The 21119-nt window shown below is 45.8% G+C and overlaps 1 protein-coding gene and 1 long non-coding RNA gene across 3 annotated transcripts in view; one reads left to right on the top strand and one right to left on the bottom strand.

The window, feature by feature from the left end:
• LOC129384308 (uncharacterized) overlaps positions 1-21119 on the bottom strand; it is a 32537-nt gene that overhangs the window by 5931 nt on the left and 5487 nt on the right. The gene's annotated exons all lie outside the window — the stretch shown is intronic.
• Positions 15-12195, top strand: LOC129384305 (uncharacterized). 2 transcript variants are annotated; one of them, XM_055069571.2, is made up of 3 exons: positions 15-256; positions 1358-1564; positions 9016-12195. In XM_055069571.2, exons 2-3 carry the CDS (start codon positions 1372-1374, stop codon positions 10161-10163), a joined length of 1341 nt encoding a protein of 446 aa, XP_054925546.1. In that variant the 5' UTR covers positions 15-256; positions 1358-1371; the 3' UTR covers positions 10164-12195. The 2 variants fall into 2 exon arrangements, with proteins under 2 accessions (XP_054925546.1, XP_054925547.1); XM_055069572.1 differs by lacking the exon at positions 15-256 and adding an exon at positions 269-1024.

Genomic DNA, 21119 nt, shown 5'->3' with positions numbered 1-21119 from the left:
TCGATTACTGTATAAGAAAGTTTGTAGCTTAAAATTGCGCTTACTACGGCGCCTCTAGCGGGAGATAATGTGCTCACGAGGGAACCTTTTTAATTGGTCTACTATGGCTGTTTCTTTAGCGGCGCCGTGCAGTCGATTTTTTTCGTTCTCTGTCGCAATTTCCTTGAAGTTGAGAGTGTTCGGGTCGTACCACCACCATTGTGGAACGCACAGTTTCCTTTCTCCAATGTGCTACCGCAACGCATCTGGAAAAAAGGTGAGCGTAAAGGCACGTTCACACCGAAAGCGGAGCGTCTATGCGGACAAGCGGATTTTCAAAGCGGCGCGGCGGCGAGCGCCCGCGCCTGTTCTGACCAGCCGCGTTGTCTCGCTGTCCGCGCCGCCGGGAAGGCGGGGCATCTCGCAATATCTTTAACAATTTCAGGGACGTGCCGCCATCTCGCGGAACTTTAGGTTTGCACGCGCACTTTCGATATTTATTTTTTTTTCGACGTTGGTTGGCGCGCTCCCGTCCGCTATCTACTTCTGCAAAATGATGAGCTCAGATGAAGAAGACGAGATCGTTGGCATTTTACTCGCCACTTGTATAGTCTCTTTTCAAGATTTGTTACAGCGCAACACAAGACAAAGACAAAAGAAGGCATAAAGCGTCGACACGGCGCCGTGTCGTCGTTTTATAGCTTCTTTTGTCCTTGTCTTGTGTTGCGCTATAACAAACCTTACTATAAATCCCAACCAACTGGCCCAACTTGCCGTTTTGACGCTTTTCAAGAACAGAAGCGAAAAGCCCAGAGAAAGACATTCGTTTACATTCGTTCACCAACGCTTCCTCAGTGTCGGGTACTGATTGGCTGCGGCCAAAGCGGCCAACTTGTCCGCGTGGAAAAAATCGGTCCGGGCGCGATCCGGCCAAGCGGCCGCGTATTTTCCGCAAAACGGAAAATCCGGAGCCGCTTGGGCGGATCCGCTTGTCCACTCCGCCTTCGGTGTGAACGTGCCTTAAAGCAGTATGGAGATGCTTTAGGTGAGAGTACGTTTAGGAAATTTGTACGATATTATACAATTACCTGTTCTTTTGCTGACACTTGCGGGAAAGTTTGCGAATTCGTGCTGTGTAAGATGATCTCAAAATGCGAGCTAGCGCGCAACAGTTGCCGAAGTCTCGCAGAGGTTGTAGATCCACCTATTCGTGCACTGCTGCAGTTCCTTTGCGCTGTCTTTAGTTGAAACAGTATCACTGTTAGCAATGTGCAACACATGTATGTTAAGTAGCGATGTAAAAAAAAGGTGGCACCTCCTATGCGCCACCACATACATATGCACTGAACTGTTAGTGCTTGCCAATTATTTTTTGCAGGCCTCACAAATGCGATGAGCCTAGCTGAAAGTATCGCTGCCAAAATGGTGTACCACTCCCCTTCAGAGGCCATCGTTCAGCTTGAGGTTGGCACGCAGTGCAGCTTCCCTCTGGCTGACAAGTCTGTTGGGTGCTGCTTCAGAGCAGGCAGCGAGTCAAGGAGTGTGCAGACTACAGAGACTGTAGATCAGTCAAGCTACACCTCAGGTGGGCATGCCCGGCACTTCTCTTACATTTGCTTGCTTGTGTGAGTTTGTGGTAAATAACCACTTCTGCCTGGCTTGGTATCACCTGCTCAGGTGTGTGTGACATTCTGCTGCTGAGGACATCTGAGCTGGTTTGTGATTCTTGTCTGCATTCTGATTGGGGGCAAAATGTAAAGATGCTGCTCTATTGAGCACATTGAAGCACCTTAGGGGGTAGAGCTTAATCCAGAGCCCTTTTGGCTTGGTGTTGTTATAGCTCTTACGTTGCCTTAGGATAACATTAAACCCAGTGAGTCTCTTAGTTATGCCTAAACCAGTATATTAGTGTAAAAACATGAATATAGATCAATGCGGAATGTAAGTCGACCACTGTGTTTGAGGTGAATAAAATTAAAACAGAATTCTTTCATGCAGTTAACTGCAACACATACTTTGTTTTATCAATATACTCGTTCACTGAGAGAGGTGAAAACTGCACTGGAACTGTCGGGATTCTCGTTCTGAGATACCTTTGAGTCACGACATTCCCGCAGCACATGACTCAGCAATACTACACATGCGCAACACTGCCATCAGGCAATGAGCAGCAAGTACTGGGCATCTGAGGTGCACGCCAGCTATCACTTCAGCCGACCTGTAGGTCTTTTCTGGTGACTGCTGGGCGTAGTTGTTTTGATCCTCTCCAGTTGAAGGCAGCATCAGTTTCTTTTGCACAGTGTTTTCAGACTGTAGTGGTCGACGAGGCCTCTTTTGTACCACCAATTTATCTCAGAGGACAGTTGTTCTTTTGCAGTACCCTTGTTACAATGTGCTAATACCTCGTCCACCTTTGCCGACTCGAAAAGTCAACCTTTTTCATTTTGAGAAGCGAGACACTAGCGCGGCAACTGAATTGCCTTTGCAAAGGATTCAATCTGCATTCATCAGTAGAACTCATGCACAGTGCTTTCAACGAAATTCCACCACAATGTCTTCACATTCGCTGTCAATAGGGTAGCCGTTGAGCATCAAAGTTTCCAGTTAAAATCGACATTTACACTGTTTGTAATTGTGTTCACAGAAACCGGACGGTGCACTGCCGCAATACTGCTGTACACTTTTACCTATGTTATCGCATTGTTTGCAAATGCAATAATGAAGTCAAACCTGGAGGTGGTATTCTTGCACCCGTAGCTATATTAAGACGCTTGCAAAGTTGGCATGTTGGCCACAGGAACAACAGAAATGATGACTCTTTCTCTATTGTGACTACTACAAACAGGAAAACTTCCTTATTTTGATTCACAGTATACATGGCAAACAGAGGAAGCATGTGCTAAAGGCATTTTCCAGCACCTGACCCAGGCCCAGCCTCTCCTTGGTAATTCAGTCGCATGCTGTTGGAGCATGAGATTTGCGAAATGGCTTACATAATCTTTACTAGCACTAAGTAAAATTCGTATCTATTCTTTGTCGCAGCGTAAAAATAATAAATTCGCTGACTAATTTTTCGAACTCTGCCATGGTACCACAACACGCTCTATAGGGTCAGCGTGTAACAACGACCAAAGTTTTTAATGTTTCATACTGTTGTCGTTCGATTTTCCAGACTCTCTCTCTAAATCGCAACTCAAAGGCTGCCGAAAATGCAAACAACATCCTAGAACTGGTGCAGCGCAACATACAAAGGAAGAAACAAGTTGAGCCGGCCAGATAAAGGAACAGAGTGCTGACTTCCAACTGGTTTATTACAATGTGCACCGGGCTATACAGGGACACGTAGGAATTCACTGTTGCGACTGTGGATGTAAACCGAATTTTTATCCGTGTGAAGTGCTAAAAAAGCACTGATCACAACTTACACGGGAGACAATTGAAGCTGATCTCATAGCAAGGGCTGGCAGCATCTGCGTTAGCGCGCCATCTTTGTGCCTATCTCCACAGGAAAGAAGATTTCTTGATTAGTTTAACCTTGCATGACGAAATTGCGCATTCTGTGACCCATGATGGTGTAGCCTTCTATTGGTGTGACATCTTGTGAGGTATTGTGATGACTTGTCCTGATGCTTTCTTGTAGGTATATATTTCGTGCAACTCGCTAATAAACCAGCTGGAAGTCAGCACTCTGTTCCTTTATCTGGCCGGCTCGGCTTGTTTCTTCCTTTGTATGTTGCGCTGTACCAGTTCTAGAATGCAATACACACTCGCCCAATCCTGAACCCTTGCAAACAACATCGCCATCATTTTGTTTTTCTGCCACCTCAAACTTGCGTTGCACGTATCTCGCATGCCAGTTCAGAACTACCATTTCCGTTACCTCTATAGCAGGCACCACTTGCTGCACCCTCCCACAAGGCTTCACGCTGTCATTGCTGTCAGCGCCTGTCAGTTGCATATGGTGATTTGTACTATTCGTATTGCCTCTAATGTACACTGTGGTTTGCTTTAGATGCATTTTACAATGCTAGGCTCAGCCGCTTAAACAACCAATTCTCTGTAGTGGTTTCATTGGCAGCTGCTACCAATGGTGCTGACACCACCTTCGTCATCTGCCTCCAACTTGGCAAAAACTTTGAAGTGAGGCAAATATAGGAGACTGACGATGAAAAAGAAGGCCACCGTTATCAGGCAAGTGCAAAGTGGCCAATCGCAAGCGGATATCTCATAGGAGTTTGAAATGTCGAAGCAGACAATATCAGACTATCAAAAAAAGGTGAAGATTTTAGAAGCTGGTCAAGTAATCTGATGGATCCTGACAGAACAATGTTAGCCAAGGTGTCCACCGAAACCTTCAGGAAGCTATTCTGATGTGGCTGAAAGCCATGATCACCAAGCAATTGCCGGTGTCCATGACATCTTAAGTCATAAGGCAGAAACCTTGGCGCTTCACACAAACAATGCGGTTTTTCAATTTAGTGATGGCTGAATCCAAAATGTCAATGTTCAAGATTGACACTGACCCACATGTTCACGCAAACTGCACTGTTCTCAATCGAGTCACTTATTGATTTTAAGCACACTAAATTATTCCAGCCACTGTTCGTGCTGCAAGATGTGGGAAACCTTGTCTGACTCAGTCATGTGTGCGTCAACTTTGTGGCACAGAGCCAAGACGTCCTGAATGTACGAGACATAGGGCTCTGTTGACATCTGCACATGGCCGGAAAGCGCGTTCTGCGGGGCAAGTTGGCGACCGTAAGGGTTGCCGAACAAGTCTCGGAGATTTGGCTTAAGTGAATCCCAACTGGTGAGCTCATCTCCGTGCGTCCGAAACCAAACTCAAGGTGTGCCACCAAGGTAAAAGTCTACGTTGGCGAGCATGATAGTAGGGTCCCACCGGTTATTGCGGCTGACGTGTTCGTACAGGCTGAACCAGTCCTCAACATATTCTCCATCTTTGCCCGAGAATACGCCAGGATCACGGAGAGCGGGGAGAGTGATGTAGGTCATCGAAGTGGCAGCAGGTGTCGGAGCCGGCGGAGTCAAGTTGTCGTCGCCGGGAGCCATGAAGGAAGGCTCGACGTACCGTCCACTGCGAAGCTCCGTGACGAGGTACAGGGAACGTCCACCTCCACCAGATATGTTACGTAGGAAGACGCAGACGAAAAGCTATATACAAGTATATTTACTAGCAAATACGCCGCACTTGGCCAAGAGGCAACAGCCTGCGCTAGCCTCTAATCGTCGTAGTCTTCACACTGCTCGCCTCTTCGTGATCGCAAATACTTTTCCGTAGCAATATTAACACTGCGGCGTTGAAACCTGCATCCTCAAATGGACGAGGTCAAACCAGTGGTAATGCAATGGCTATGTTGCATGCGCACCTCGAAAACTAGCACTTTAAGGGGAAACTCAAACGCATTTGTAAAACTGGCGCTACAAGCCACAAGAACTAACAGCATGCAGCCACTGCCGCGAAAGTCCTCCTTGCTCTGCAAACGAACCTTTCCTTTGTCTCATGCACTTCCTAACACGCAGAAATTAGAAACGAACAGCACATGAACCTAAGGAATAAATGAACAGTTAGTGACTCCTCACATCTAGCTTGTCAGGTAGCCATGTCAGATGTGGTCAAGACAAAGAAAGAAAAAGCAAACCTGCTGGTAATGCCTACCAGAACTCTTAGAACATGTGATCGTGCAGTGGGCGATGGCTAGCCTCTTTCTTGCACCTACCAACAAAAGAAAATGACAGCCATGGTCTAAGCCGAGCGTTGAGGCTCCCTAGCATTGGGAATCGCCACAGACATCTTGAATTGGGCACAGCAGTCACCGCAACACGTCATCAGCGGATGTTGCATTTGCACTAGATTTCCGGTACACAAGGTTCGCCGCATTTCGGTTTCATGCGGGAAAAAAATACTTTATTTTCGCACGCTGCAGGGCTTTATGGAGCGACTTTTTCTTTGCTTTAAAAACTAATATCGCACCCTCGTCTCCGTGGCTGCGAACTTGCCATTGGCAGTAACTGCAAAAAGTCGCTAATTAAAAATATCGTTATGTAATTTTAGGTAATTAACTATGTAATTACATGTTTCTCATAATTTACTGTCCGCCGAACTTGAAAGCTTGCTCCTCAAGAGAATTCCTATTTTTCTTGAAACACCTGCCTTTAGGATTTTTTTAAAGTGTTCGCTGAAACACCCTGTATCTGTCGTTCCTTAGTGCACAGTAATATGGACTGGTTCTCAATGTCCTTTCCCAGAAGCATGGGGGCATTGACTGCTAATGTCTTCTATGTATCTGTCACTCCTTAGCACGCAGTAAAATAGACTGTGGCTGCGTAATTTACAGCTCAGCCAGAAACTCATACCTCCGGCGATCAGATCCAGTTCATGATCAAGGGCTACACCTACCAACAGGTGCCTATAGGATATCGCCTATTTCCAGTTTGTACTCTTGAGAGTAATGAGCCACCCTTGGAACACAGAAGAATGCAGCACATGCTTAGCTGCATTCTCAAAGTTCTTTCCCCCCTACTCCCAGGTCACCCCCAAATACTGGGGTGCACAAAAGCTTTCAAGTTTCTTGGCCGACAAAGAAAGAATTTCCCGCACTACCATGTAGTACACTGTGATGAACCAGATAAGACCATGAGGGTGACCTCACTGTTTCTCATTTGTAAATGTATGACCAAAGCTATAGGCAGAGGCTACAAGGCTACGAAGTTGGCCAGCAGCAACTTCCTTTTGGAGCTCCACGTTAGCAGTATGAAAACACTTGTCCTCGTTGCCTTTTTAGTGTTCGGTGTCCACTCTTCCGCTTGTCACTTCAGCGTGGAATACCAACTCGCCCGGTCTCACACCCTGTTTCAGTATTAAAAGCTACGTAATCTAGTTTGTTTTGGACAAGTCCGAGTTACGGTCACCCCTCAGCATATCATCAACACCATCCGAGGAGTAATCTGAGACGATAACATGATGAAGCTCACTGAGGAAGCGCTTTTGGAAGGACTGAAAGAACAAAATGTGGTTAACTTCAAACAAATTAAGACGAGGCGTGGCGCAAGAGAAATTCAGACCAAACACATTCTTACCTTTGGATCAAGTGTGCAGGGGTGGGACTCCACTTGCGCCATTTTGATACAAACATAAATTCCTGCGCCAAACTGTGCCAAACATGGAAAGTTCGTTCTCCGTAAAAGAGTACAGCTGTTCACATTCCTCACCTCATGTGACTCCGCTGCCTGCACAGTTTCTCGCAATTTCTCGCAACTGCGCAGTGCGTCCTATAGCCGAGGTGCAGAAGAATGAAAAGTAGGCTGAGGGTATTGCAAACCAACTAGATATTAGGGAGGTGCATGCTGCAGAGAGTCCAGAGGGTGGGCATCTCTTTCGCCAAGGCTGGTATAGCGTAAAACTATTCCAGTCTGTTAATGCTCATATGGGCGAAGCCTGAGCCATTGTGACCTATCACGAAGGCTAATGGTGGATCTGGAATAAAAACATATTGGAGTAATATTACGGTATACCAGAAGTTGAACATTAGGTTCTTTGGAATCGCCCTGGTTTATTAAGTAAAGATGCTTTTAAAAAAATAGTAGGTTTGCCTGAAAGGCGACACATCGGTTGCAATAGCAAATTAGGAGGCAGCTATATGAAGAATAGTAAGTTTATCAGTTGTATAAAATTTTAATCATTAGCTTACTAACTAAATTAAGAAGGTGTGCCGCGCGCAAGCAGACATGAACACCTCTCACTCGATCACTGTGCACACTCATTGAAACGCTGGAGTGAGGAAGCGCACTAGCAGCTGTGGGCGAATGGACTTTCATGCTGCCTCGCTTCAACGGAAACTAAGCAGTGAAAATGCAGTCTACACGAAGCTATCAGCACTCAGCACTTGCCTCTGTCCCCACCACAGATTGCCTTCAACATAGGGTGAGTGTCGCCACACTAGCCGCGTGATACGCAGGAGCCACCGTAGTAAAATGCCGACCCCCCCCCCCCCCCCCGGGCTTACGAATTTGGCACGAGCACGCTTCCCCTAGAGCTTGGTGGCCCCACGGTTCTGGTTGGCTGGCTAGAAGTGTGCTTAGTGCGTGTATCATTGCACATGTCATGTTGTATGAAAGCTGTGGCCAATCCATGCATCACTGGACCGTGCAGTCAGTGAGCAGGAGGTGGCATAATGTCATGAGTATAAAATAAGCATTAATCTCAAATTTAATGGTGCTGAGTTGTCCTTCAAGTTATGAATTCCTTGCGAGGAAGCATTGAAACAGTTGGTGCATTTTGATGTGGCCTTACTGAGGCGAAGTTAGAGCATAAGTAAGAGCTTGCGCAGACAAGGAGCGCATGGTAAAAAATTCGCCAAGGGGCTGTAATGCTTTCGTATTCCCACACATAAGCAGTCTTGAGTGGCTTTGCCAAATTTTCTTAATCTCCCAGAGGTATTGCTTATATTATGTCCGGGCGATACTGAAAGGCGCTGCGGGTTTTACGTGCTGGCGGATTATACGCAGAAAAATAAAGCATGTGCTAGCTGGCTCATTACAATCTCAACTTACAAAGATGTTACCCAAGTTACACATGTGATCAAGAAAAAATCCATTAATGAAATCTTATGAGAAAGTTGTGTTGTTGAACCATAAGTTTTGCAAATGCCAAATATGGCCGTTAAACCTCGAGTGCTTGTTGGAGATAGGAGAGCAAGCTGGGTTGGAACTTTTTGATGCTGTCCTCTAAGGATCGTAGAAATCTGTGAATGTCTTCAAACACTCCAGCTTCTCTCACTTAGTACCTCTTTACCTTTCTGAAAAATAATTTATATGCGTGTACTTCATAAACAGTCCTGAAGCATTCAGATGGACAAATATTAAGTATATAAAGAAGGACCACTAGGCCTCATTTGTTCCCCCACTGCTAAAGCACCCTTAAGACCTCCCAAATGAAAAAAAAAGCTCATCATTAGCTTTGGTATCTGTGTTCTCTCTTTTGCATTTCGTAATACTACTTTTGTTTTATTTCTACAGCATCCAGGCCTTCTATTTCTCCATCAACAGCCAACAGTGAAAATTCGCAGCAGGGACGCCTCCAACAAGACCATTTCTGTGACTATGAGGCTGGTAAACTGTTTCGTCTGGAAGCACATGGGATGGTCTCTACTGGCGAGCGTCTGTTTAAGTGCGATTTATGCTGTAAGAGCTTCTCAAAAAGAGACCACCTGAAAAGCCACATGCGCACCCACACTGGTGAGAAGCCATTTCAGTGCCCTTCATGCCCTCGGAGCTTCGCATTAAAGGGCAACCTGAAAGTCCACCTGCGCAGGCACACAGGCGAGAAGCCATTTCAATGCCCTTCATGCCCTCAAAGCTTCTCGCAACAGAGCGAAGTGAAAAGCCACATGCGCACCCACACTGGTGAGAAGCCATTTCAGTGCCCTTCATGCCATCGGAGCTTCTCGCGAAGCAGCGATGTGAAAAGCCACTTGCGCACCCACACTGGTGAGAAGCCATTTCAGTGCCCTTCATGCCCTCGGAGCTTCTCTCAAAGGAGCGAAGTGAAAAGCCACATGCGCACCCACACTGGTGAGAAGCCATTTCAGTGCCCTTCATGCCCTCGGAGCTTCGCATTAAAGGCCAACCTGAAAGTCCACCTGCGCACGCACACAGGCGAGAAGCCATTTCAGTGCCCTTCATGCCTTCACAGCTTCTCACGAAAGAGCGAAGTGAAAAGCCACATGCGCACCCACACTGGTGAGAAGCCATTTCAGTGCCCTTCATGCCCTCGGAGCTTCGCAGATAAGACTCACATGAAAGTCCACCTACGCACCCACACAGGCGAGAAGCCATTTCAATGCACTTTATGCCCTCAAAGTTTCTCGTTTAAGTCAAGCATGAAAGACCACCTACGCACCCACACGGGCGAGAAGCCATATCAATGTCCTTCATGCCCTCAAAGTTTCTCACATAAGTCCAGCATGAAAGGCCACCTACGCACCCACACAGGCGAGAAGCCATTTCATTGCCCTTCATGCCCTCAAAGTTTCTCGCATAAGTCCAGTATAAAGGCCCACCTACGCACCCACACAGGTGAGAAGCCATTTCAATGCCCTTCGTGCCCTCTAAGCTTTGCGCATAAGCCCAACATGAAAAAGCACTTGCGCACCCACACAGGTTAGAAGCCATGACAGGATCCTGCCATGGAACTTCTCGTATAAGTCCAGCATGAAAGACTACCTGCAAAACCACACAAATGAAGCCATTTCAATGCCCTCTGTGTCCTCAGAGGTTCTCACAAAAGCCAGACCTGAAAGACCACCTGCATGCCCACACAGGAGAGAAGCCATTTGAGTATCCTTCATGCCCTCAAAGCTTCTCGCATAAGTCCGGCATGAAGGAACTCCCATGCAGGCGAGAAGCCATTTCATTGCCCTTCATGCTCTCGGAGCTTCTCATGCAAGTCCAACATGAAGGAACAACTGCAGACCCATGCAGGCGATGAGCCATTTCGTTGCCCTTCATACACTATGAAATTCTCGCTGAAGAGTGCCATGAAGCAACAAATGAACATTCATATAGGTGACTGACCTTACTGTTCTCCCACCTGCTCCAGTTCCTTTGCACTTGCTGATTACTTGAGCAGACATAAGAGGACACAGCACAACAGGCGTTGAACTTAGGAATCTATAGATATGGAGAATGCTACAGGGTGTTCTGCTACATCATATAGGACAAGTGTCCCTATGTGCTCTTAAAAAGGCCCAGGAATGGTTTCTTTGTGTCACCATATTTGCCCTAGATCTATTGTCAGCATGTCATAAGACAAAGAGCAATAGAAATAATGAAAATCGACCCACACAAACACGTCGCTCTTAAAGAATTTCAAGATTTACAAGGAAAACAAGTTAAGCTCAACCTCCACTTTGCCATGACTTCATGTTATGACATGGAAAAGTAGCAGCAGGGCGTTGGCAAAAGTCGGCACACCACAGTTGCCAAGTCTGCTCAGCCTATTCATGGCGTACCCATGGCCTCTATGCTCTGGTGACTGAACGCAGATGGCATGCATCCCACAACAGACTAGACAGATGCCATTGTAGCCACGTCACCACCAGAGAACAAGCAGCACCTTCGTTCTTTGCTTGGAGCTGTAAACTACTACGGCAAATTCCTGCCTCTTGTGTCCGTGCTGGCCCATCCCTTGTACAGACTATTGTGTGACAACCGGATCTGGGCATTGACAAGTGCCCACCAAAGATCCTTTGATGGCATCAACGCTGTGCCAGCGTCAACAGAGGTCCAACAGAGCAGCATAGTGACACATCTGGCCACCAAAGAAGGAAATGTTTATTGCCAGAAAATATGACTTTCACTTGAGTGAAACTACAGGAAGGCATCCTGAAAATACCCAAGATCTAGTCATCGGCCGGTCACGAACAAATTCACCACAGAAGGCCATACACAGAAATTTGAGTGCATGGAGTAAACAAAGCTAAACTTACACATGCTCTTCTGACAAATATAAACACGGATCGGTACAAGTTTATACCTACAGTGGTCTTACTGCTATATCTATTCTCCTTGTTACAGCTGGCTGGTACTATCAGTGCAAGTAAATGAGCCACAGTGTGATAAAACTCCCCAAGAAATTTTTCATAAATGTGGTGTGGTCAGTGCAAGCCATTGCTGGAAATTGCACATTGGGTTTGTGCAGGCTTCTTATCACTTTAATTATTTAGTCGGCAAATGCACTTTTTAGAAAATCTCTTGAACACCACTGCACACTAAGGCAAAAAATGTGCGACAAAAAGGCTTACATGAACAATGTTCTTGTCCAATTTTTTCTCTTTACCATGTCACGGTGAAATCAAGCAAATATTTTGTTACATCGCTGGTTTCGTAAAGTGAGATTTGTCCGTATTTGCATTGTTGCTATCTAGCAGCTTTAGAACATGTGATATCTTTATTGGCTGTACCTTTGTGAATTTTTCCTACATCTGTGTGACTAATTGTTTTAGCATTGTTCTTTTTTTTGCATATGAACTTTTTCTGTTAGGCTCATGTATTCGTTTCCTCTAGGTTCTGCTATGTGTGATGTTGGCTCATCTGATATTGTTCTATTTGTGCTTTTTTTTTCACAAATAGGTACTTATTTAAAGAGTTTACTTGGCATCAGAGCACAAATAAATGCCTGTGTTTTTTGAGTGTTCATTGTCTGTTCTTGTTAATTTAGTACTGTCATGACAGCATGCATTGCAGTGATTTTAGCATTTTATTGTATTCGGGGCTCCAGGAGAAGCGATGGCCAGCAGCTAAAGTCAGTGGGAGGGGGGGGGGGGGAGATATATAGGCCACGTGCCGGCTTGTGAGAGTGAAGATGATGTGCTAGTGCTAGCATGCTCTCAGTATATTGTATCATGCAAAAATTGCTGAAATACTAGTCTGAGTAGTGCCGCATCAAGCATTGGTGTTTGCTATTTCGCCTTATATTTCAATTTTGCTGCATATATATATTTTACCAGTGCACCAGTACAAAGGGTTCGATGCTGTTCCTTGAAACGCTAATAAGGGCTTATCATGATAAATTCCTAATATAAGTGGTTTAGCTGAGGAGAATACAGGGATACAAGCATAATGAAACAACGAGGAATGTGGGTAGGAACAATTTATTTACAGCAGACATGTTTTTGATGAACTGCTGTTATACTGCTAAAATCTGTGCTTTTAATAAAAGTTCACTGTTCTGCTTTATCACTCCATGCCAAGCGGAAGTATCCTCTACTGGGAAGTCAATCCAATACGTGGTATGTTCAGTCTGTGAAAATAAAAACAAGTTTGAAACATTAACGTGTAAACAATCACTCAAAATAAACATGACGTAAGAGGTAATCCAATAAATAAAAATTATCTTTGAGAACAAAGATGGCACAGTGAAAAAAGCCTTATTGCTCCAGCTTTTTTGTGTGTAAGAAAAGATGAAAGCGCATGTGTTCTGTCTCATTTGGTGTATGTCACCTTCTCACATACAAAATGATGCTGTTTTAACGTGCCCAACTGCCTGCATATCCATGTCTTCTCTCACACCATAATATATACAGTTAAAGGCTGTAATAATGCCTAGTTTGAATGAACCAACACGAGCTACATGTACTGTGCTGTTGAATGTGGCAATGTAAGTTAGATTCATTTGCTATATAATTCGCTTTTGCTTGTAGGCGAGATAAAAAAAAGGTATGTAAATAAAAATTTTTGCTGATTAGCTATGCATAAGTGCGCTCACATTTGGACAGGAGCTGACCGCAACTGCAGTGAACAAGTAGACAACTTGTACATTTAGAATCTAGGATCTAAATGTGCTAGAGATTTCTATTAAAGGGTATTTAAAGTGACTCATATTTAAACGGGTCTCTGCTCAGACTGGTAATGCTATGCTAGGTGCTGACCTGGCGCTCTGCCAGTGCAGTTACCTCCAGAAACCGTCCTTTAATTTCTATTCAAATTAGGTTAGCTTTGTTGAAAGAATAAAGCCACACTTTTGTTACAGTGCAGAGTTTTCTTCAGCGATGCCGGTATAGTGATGTGGAACTCTCGGGAGTTATTTTTACGTGGTATGGGCTTGACAGCTAAAATAAACAAGGTATCTGTAGCTGACAACTTTTTGGCATTGTAGCGTGACATTGTTTGGTGCCAGCTGCCATCCCATTTGTGAGTGCTGGCCTAGGATTAGGAAATCCTGACTTCATACTATGTTTAGCAGTTTTGAGTGATGTGACAAACATCAATGAACAAAAATTGCTTATTTCAATCTTTCATTTGGTTGTAGGCCTACTCGGGCACTCCACGAGAGTAATATCATTTTGGACGACAACACAGAATATTTACATGATGTGCTCGAATTGCTTTCCGTCCATTGCGATGGACAGACGAAGGCTTTCATGGAGTCATTAGTAGATAAAAGCATCTGTCTGGAAATGTCGAGGGAAAATCTCACACGTTGCTTCATATCCTCGAGGGCTGGTATAACGTACAACTATTCCAATCTCTGTTAATGCTCATATGGGCGAAGCCTGAGCCATTTTGACCTATCACGAAGGCTAATGGGAGAGTTGGAATAAAAACATATTGGAGTAATATTACGGTCTACCAGAAGTTGAACATTAGGTTCTTTGTAATCGCCCTGGTTTATTAAGTAAAAATGTTTTTAAAAAAAGTAGGTTTGCCCGAAAGGCGACAAATCAATTGCAATGGCAAATTAGTAGGCAGCTATACGAAGTAAGGATAGTAGTTTTATCAGTTGTATAAAGTTGTAAATCATTAGCTTACTAACTAAATTAGAAATGTAAGGAAGAAGTGCACTGTGCAGAGCGCCGCTGCCAGATCACCAGAGCTACTGAAGCACTAAAGCTTCCTTTTAACCTTAACCTCTCTTCAGAAAAGCGATCACACTGGTCATTCAGCACTAATTGCACAGTGACTCCTTGCGATGTGATGCTACGCAGGTAACTACCTATCAGAGTGAAGGAAAATTTAATAACAACAGTATGACAGATACGCGACAAAGCAAAAGGATAAAAAATCACACATGCTGCCATCAATGTTCATGTGTTCATTTCCATGTGGATGTTTTCAGCAGTGAATAGGTCCTTGTTATACCTAGTGTCATATCACAAAAGCGAAAGGCAAAGGTCTTTGCATTCTAAACTGACAAATGTGCTTTTTTATGTTTCACTGCAATACACAATGTGTATTTCAGAGATATGCTAATAGTGTCAAGGGTGAACCTGTCACCTAGGGTTTCAGCTAACTACGGAGGACGTGTCCTCCAGTGAGGCATCTTCTCTATTGCGGTAATGCATAATGTATGGCTTTAGCCAACAAAAGTTGTCAAAACATCGTCCTCCCACGAAAATCTGCTTTGTTAAGACAAAAATGTTACGTTCTTCGCTGACTCAAACACTACATTCCCAATTCGCGTGAACCCTTCCCATTATCGGCATGCTTCACCGCAATAAACAAATATGTTGTGGTGATAATGGTGGTCGAATAGGCTTGTGCAAACGTTTCGACAAGGGAGCTTGCCTGCATCAGGGCAACTGCTTTCCCTGGCAGTTTTCATGTATGTGAGTCTCCCCCATTCCAAACAGGAGAATTAGCGGGTAAGACCCCGGCCAAGTGACGTACCGACAAGCATTTGGTAGTGGATGGTAGAGAGGCAAGAGTCTAAGTCTTAAAGAGTGTTGCAAAATTCGGTTTCGTAAGGTTAGTTTCGCCGAAGTACAAGTATGCTATGCGATTAGACATACAGAATGTCTTGCGGTGAAGCATAGCAAGGGTGGATGCAAAGCAGCTTCTTGAGAGGCACATGCTGATCTCACGGCTAGTTACGAAATTCCAAGCGTGCAAGTGAGTACCTCGTTTTCGGTGGTCTCCCAGTGACAAAATGACTGATTGATTGAAAACTTCGCTCGGCTAAAAACACCTTGATTTGCATATGACTAAAGCAGTGGGACAGGAAACTGCATATGGCGTAGCTAATATATTGAAGAACTCCACAGTTCAGAAAAAAATATCACTGCCCAAGCACTCGGTAACGAGCGAAGCTGAAATGTTCGGCCCCTGTGTTTATCACTGGGCTAATCCCGACGTTTCATTAAACGACAGCTTGATCGGGCTGCCGGATGCTCGATACGCAGTTGCTGCTTGCGCTTAGCTGCACGACCCTGTGCTGGTGCGAAGGATGCAGCATCAGCACAGTGTAGACGAGCTCGTTCTCGGTTCTGCTTGCAGCACTGCTGATCAAGAGCTGCCTGATCCTAAAGAGTACGTATGACGCGTGGCCTAGCCTTTTCGGAGCCAGAGAGAAACTGCTGCAGGCGCGCTCAGCTGCGAGGGTGGGCAACGCCATCATTACTGGCGCAGCTAATCCAACATGGCTAATCGCGCACCTCTTTCTCTCTCTTTTTTTTTCATGCATGCGCATGGTGTTACGCCGGAGTTTTTGGCGTACATTCGACAGATGAATCGGCTAGCCATATACAGCTTCACTGTACAAATTATCCACCCGCGTAAACATAAATTTGCTTACGAGGTGGACGAAGCAATGGTTCAAAGTGTCACAAGCATGTCCAAAATAGCGCTGACGGTCTGCCAGTACACTTATTAGGCGACTCGGCGCGCATAATCTGAATGGAGACGGCGGGTGCGCGTGTACATCATTAAGGAACGCATAATATATATGGCCCGTGACAGTGGCCCCTTCTCACTTTTGGCATGCTTCACTGCACTACTGCTGAGTATGCTTTACTGCTATCACACGTCTACCGCGGCGAAGCTGACTTTAGAAAGCCGGTTTATTCAGTGTATCTCACGCGGTAGGTCTGCTTACCAGGCTTGGCAAAGTTTAACCACTCTTACTGCATTAATTTCTTTTTTTTATTTAACTTATCACTGAGACCTAGCATCACGCAATAGCAGGGTGATGCCGCGTCCTAAATCCATTTAACTGCATAAGGAAAGCATGTATGCAGTATGTCGGCAGCAAGGGATGCTCTTCCGCGCAGGGATGCCATTTGTCTTATTAAAGGGAAGCTGAAATGGTTTTCAATTTCCATGAATTGCTGGGGTTGGGAAGAACAGACCTATTAATTTACGGTGCTGAAATTTGTTCTTTCTATTGTCAATATAAGGGGCAGAAATCGCTTTCTAAATCCCCCCTGCGGACACGCCCCCGTCGCTTCCCGGAGCGCCGGGTGAGGAGGCAGCCGGAGAAGAGAACCAGCGGGAGTGACCATACCTGTATAGGTGTTCTGTGACCGTAGTGCCGGGCCGGTGTGCTGGCATGTTTCTTCGAGGCTACGAAGACAGCCGAAGGCGCCCAACATGTCCTCGTTCTGTGCAGCATTCGGCTGTGTGAACACAGGCGGGCGAGACGATGTGGTGTTTCACGTGTTCGCAAAGTACAAGAAACTTGCAGCGCAGTGGGTCCATGCGGTGAGGAAAGATAATTTCTTGTGGACGAAATCAACTGTGCTGTATTCGTACCATTTCCGCGACAGTGATTATCATCGGAGCGTGACAACGATGCGGGCAATCGGCATTCCAATTAAATCGGCGCGACTGAAGGCTGGCGTTGTTCCGTCTATATTCTCCCACAAGAGAAACACCTCGCTACTTCCAAGAGCGGCCTTCGCCAAGAGGAGAAAGGGTGAGGTAAGGGTTTTAATGTGCACACGGGCAATTTTTTTAACGGATGATCACCTGAGTGCTGAACAAACGGCCTTACAGCGGCCTATGACGAAGCGAGGTGGAGGCACAGCCGGGAATATGCACGTCTGCAAAGTGCTTACCGTTTTCATCCTGTTTTGCCACTCCACTTTGTCACGGAACACTGTACTACGGCTGTTTGTTCGGCGTTGTTTTGGTACGGTGAAATAGCTGGCCGGGGGTATGCTTGCGCATTCCGTGATATTTGCTATTCGTCCTGCCAGGCGGTGCCCGCAGGTTTAGCTGTTCAGCATTCGTGTTCAAATCGCACGACATAAGGCGTTACGGTAATATTTTCATGCTCGCGTTAAGAGTAGTTGAACTCGTCGTGTAAAAACTTCGTTTCGTAGATTTCGCACTCGCAGCTTGCTACCAGCATCGAAATGCCGCAAAAACAAGCGTCGGCACAGCCGCGCCCGTGGCCAGGCGAACGGACTCAAATAATGAAGTAACGTTGGTATTGAACTTGTCAGCGTTCAACGTGGTCTAGCCCAATACAGGCATCGCTGCTGGACAAAAAATGTTTTCTTACCTTTAACTAGCTATGCATCACGCATGGCAAAATTATTTGAAAGTAAATATAACACATTACTCATTACTTTCTCATTATGCTTATTCATTTGATTTACATTACCAATTACCGCTTTCAGAAATGTAATAGTACTACTTTACGATTGCTTCCAAAAAGTTTTCATGCACACGAGAAGCAAAAAGTAAAGTATAAAGGAACACCAACCTTTCTTCAAGGTAACATACACTTGCCAACATTTCATGCCCCCCCCCCCCATGTGCCTCCACGACACCTCACGACGCTACCAACGTTCTGGCGCCGTACACAGCTTACTGGTTCATATTTAACGCAATTAATAAATTGCTAGACAACTAATCCATCACATAAATTACTGAAAAAGTATTTCAATTACTGTAAGTAATCCAACTGTTGTCATATTTGCTGATATGCATGATATGCTGAAATCCATGACATCCATGCCTTGCACTCAGATTCTTGCAGAGCACCTTGAGAACCAAGCCCCTGATGAACCTGTTCCACTACCATCACCAATCGAAGAGTTTGAAGCAGCCAGTGTGACACAGGCAGATAATGTTGAAGAGTTTGAAGTAGCCAAATGCGGCACCTATGTTCGCGATCGTGTATCAACACGCAAAAAACCACGGAACTTTGGACAAGCAGCGGCAAGGTGCATGACATTGCGGAATCGCACCCATGTTTACAATCTAATGACATTTTAAGTTCCCAGTGACACTGACAGTAAGTTCCCAGTGACACGTGCAGCTACATGAAAAGACATATGTGCCAGCTAAGATTTTCAATGCGCGAGAAGGTGCACACATCGCTCTCGCTGTTGGCACACTCAACATCGTCGTTGCCCCCGTTGCCGCCATCGTTTTCTGTATCGGCTGTTGGTTCGAACATGTACGGCGAAAATACAAGCTCTCCGAGACAGCGAGAATGTTCCATAATGCTTACAACTCAGTTGTGAAGCCAGAACAGAACAGCGTGCTACGCTCTGAAACGGCAGCGCCGACCGGCGATCCCCGTGAATGACGTCAAAGCGGTCCCGACCAATCACGGGCAACAGCGAAGTTTGCGCGATGCCCTGAGGCGCGTATTCATGCAAAATACAGCCGCTTGCGTTTGTTTCCGCCCCTTTTAAACGAGATATTCGTGTTCAGTGGACTCAAAACCGTAGAATGCCGCAGGGAACTCATTTTTTTTTTCGAAAAGTGTTTCAGCTTCCCTTCAAAGAGAATGCAGGTGATGGTGAAATGAGCTGTAAAAATGCAGTAGCAAAGCCGTTCTATGATCACCTCGCTCGACTGAGATGGTCTTCAGAAACATGTTTACGCAGGCTTCTGGGATACATGCCACCATCTTTAGCTACTGAGCCGAACCACAGGGGCAGAGTTCTAAGCAGTTGGTTCTTTATTCTATGGGTACGTGCCGTGCTTGCCCTGCCGGCCATGCGGCATGCTTCAGTGCCTTGGCTGCTGCGTAGCTGGTGCGTTCTAATTGCCAGGAGACCAAACAGCCTCTACTGACGCCCATACAAACAAGCCACGAGTGAACAGAACGTGCGACTTTATTGGCAGAAGACAAGCAGTGTACCATTCTCATGCAATAGCAGAAATAAAATTTTACATGCCGAGATACGCTGGAATCATTGACGCGATCTGATAAACGGCTCACCGCCGTCGTCGCACATGGCAGTCTGGTAACGAGTGACAACCAGCGGCGCAAGCAGATTAGACAGAGTGTCTCACCTGTTTACAGCGGCAGTCGCCGTTAAAGCAACTTCCATTGTGAAGCAATCGGGTGAAGCAGGCATCTGCTGCCGCAGCCAACACGGCAAGATGGACTACCCGGTATTTTAGCCGTTCACTTCTTTCCAACCTGCACGTTTCTTTTCTTTCGAGGGCCGCTCATATGTGGCCCACACTTGGTGTCTCACATTGTCTCAATATGGACAAGTAGCTTTCGTGGGCATCGCCTTCATCAGCTACTATTGTGGGCATTTCCAGCCATGTCATGTCGCTGTCAACTTCACACGTGTCAGACTATGTAAGCACATATGCTGGTCTCCGTTCATGCCTAATCGCAGCTGAGAAAGGCCAGAGGCACAATTTATCCATGGCTGCAGCAGGAAAGGGCAAACGGGGAGCACGAATTATGGTGCATGAGAATTGGGGGTCTATGTCGCTGTGCAGGCTGCAGGAGCGAATGCTTACTTCGAGAGACTGCTTCCCAATGTAACTGACCAGGCCGCCACATTCGAGAAGCATATAACACGGCGACCATGACCAAGTGAGATAACAGCGAAATTAAACAGCAATCAATCACTGCATAGGGTTCAGGCATTACATATATACATTGGCTACGAACCATATGGCAACAGTGAGCATTCGCATACACGGCCGGGTCTCTTACGGTACATTCAGCCGCGTAGCTACAGGCAGAATGCTTGCCTTCGTCGCACAAGGTGGTCTGGTAACAAGCAACAACCAGCAGTACAAACAGATTGGACAAAATGTCGCACGTGTTTGAACCGACAGTTGCCGTTGAAGATGAGCAACTTGCATTGCGAAGCAATCAGATGATGCAGGCATCTGCTGCTGCAACCAACACAGCGACATGGACACTCGGTATTTTAGCGTTAAATCCTTTCCAACCTGCACGATTCTTTTCTTTCGGGGGCCACTAAGCTGTGGCTCGCACTTGGTGCCCCACTTTGTCTCAATATGGACAAATCGGTTCCATGGGCATCACCTTCGACAGTCACTTTTACGGGCCTTTTTACCCATGCGGCTATCAACTTCATATACTTGGAATGATGTAAGCACATATGCTGGTCTCCGTTATGAGCTAATCATGGCCGAGGTAGGCCACAAGCACAATTTAACCATGGCTGCAGCAGGAAAGAACAAACGGAGAGCACCAGTTACAGTGCATGTATGCTGGGAGTCTATGTTGCTGTGCGGACTGCAGGAGCAGATGCTTACCAACGTAACTGACCAGGACCCCAGATAAGAGAAACTTAACACTGCAACCACAACCAAGTGGGGCAGCAAGACCAGCTTCTGCAATAAATCACTTCAGTGTAGCTTGCGCAAAGACCCAGGCTATCGAGGAAGAAGAGCAATCATCGAGACTAGGAATATGGAAAATGAGAAAGCTTGCATTCAAGAGAGAAGCCACTCTGCTATGCAAGCATTGAAGGCTAAAAACATCAAGAAAAGTAAAATGGTGCATAGCACACGGTGCGTAAGTTAATGCAAGACATGCCAATGCTGCATCAGCTATTTCAGGAGAGGAATTGTGCATGACAACATACACTAGAAGATACTGCTACAGA

This window comes from Dermacentor andersoni, chromosome 8 (genome assembly GCF_023375885.2).
Source record: "Dermacentor andersoni chromosome 8, qqDerAnde1_hic_scaffold, whole genome shotgun sequence".
In the NCBI taxonomy this organism is placed as follows: Eukaryota; Metazoa; Arthropoda; class Arachnida; order Ixodida; family Ixodidae; genus Dermacentor; species Dermacentor andersoni.
Note: the sequence above shows the minus strand (reverse complement) of the source record. Positions and strands in the feature narration are given on the sequence as shown.

Coding starts and splice junctions, on each gene's coding strand:
- LOC129384305 (XM_055069571.2), top strand. CDS start 1,372: ATGAGCCTAGCTGAAAGTATCGCTGCCAAAATGGTGTACCACTCCCCT. Junction 1,565..9,015: donor TCAGTCAAGCTACACCTCAG/GTGGGCATGCCC, acceptor TTATTTCTACAG/CATCCAGGCCTTCTATTTCT.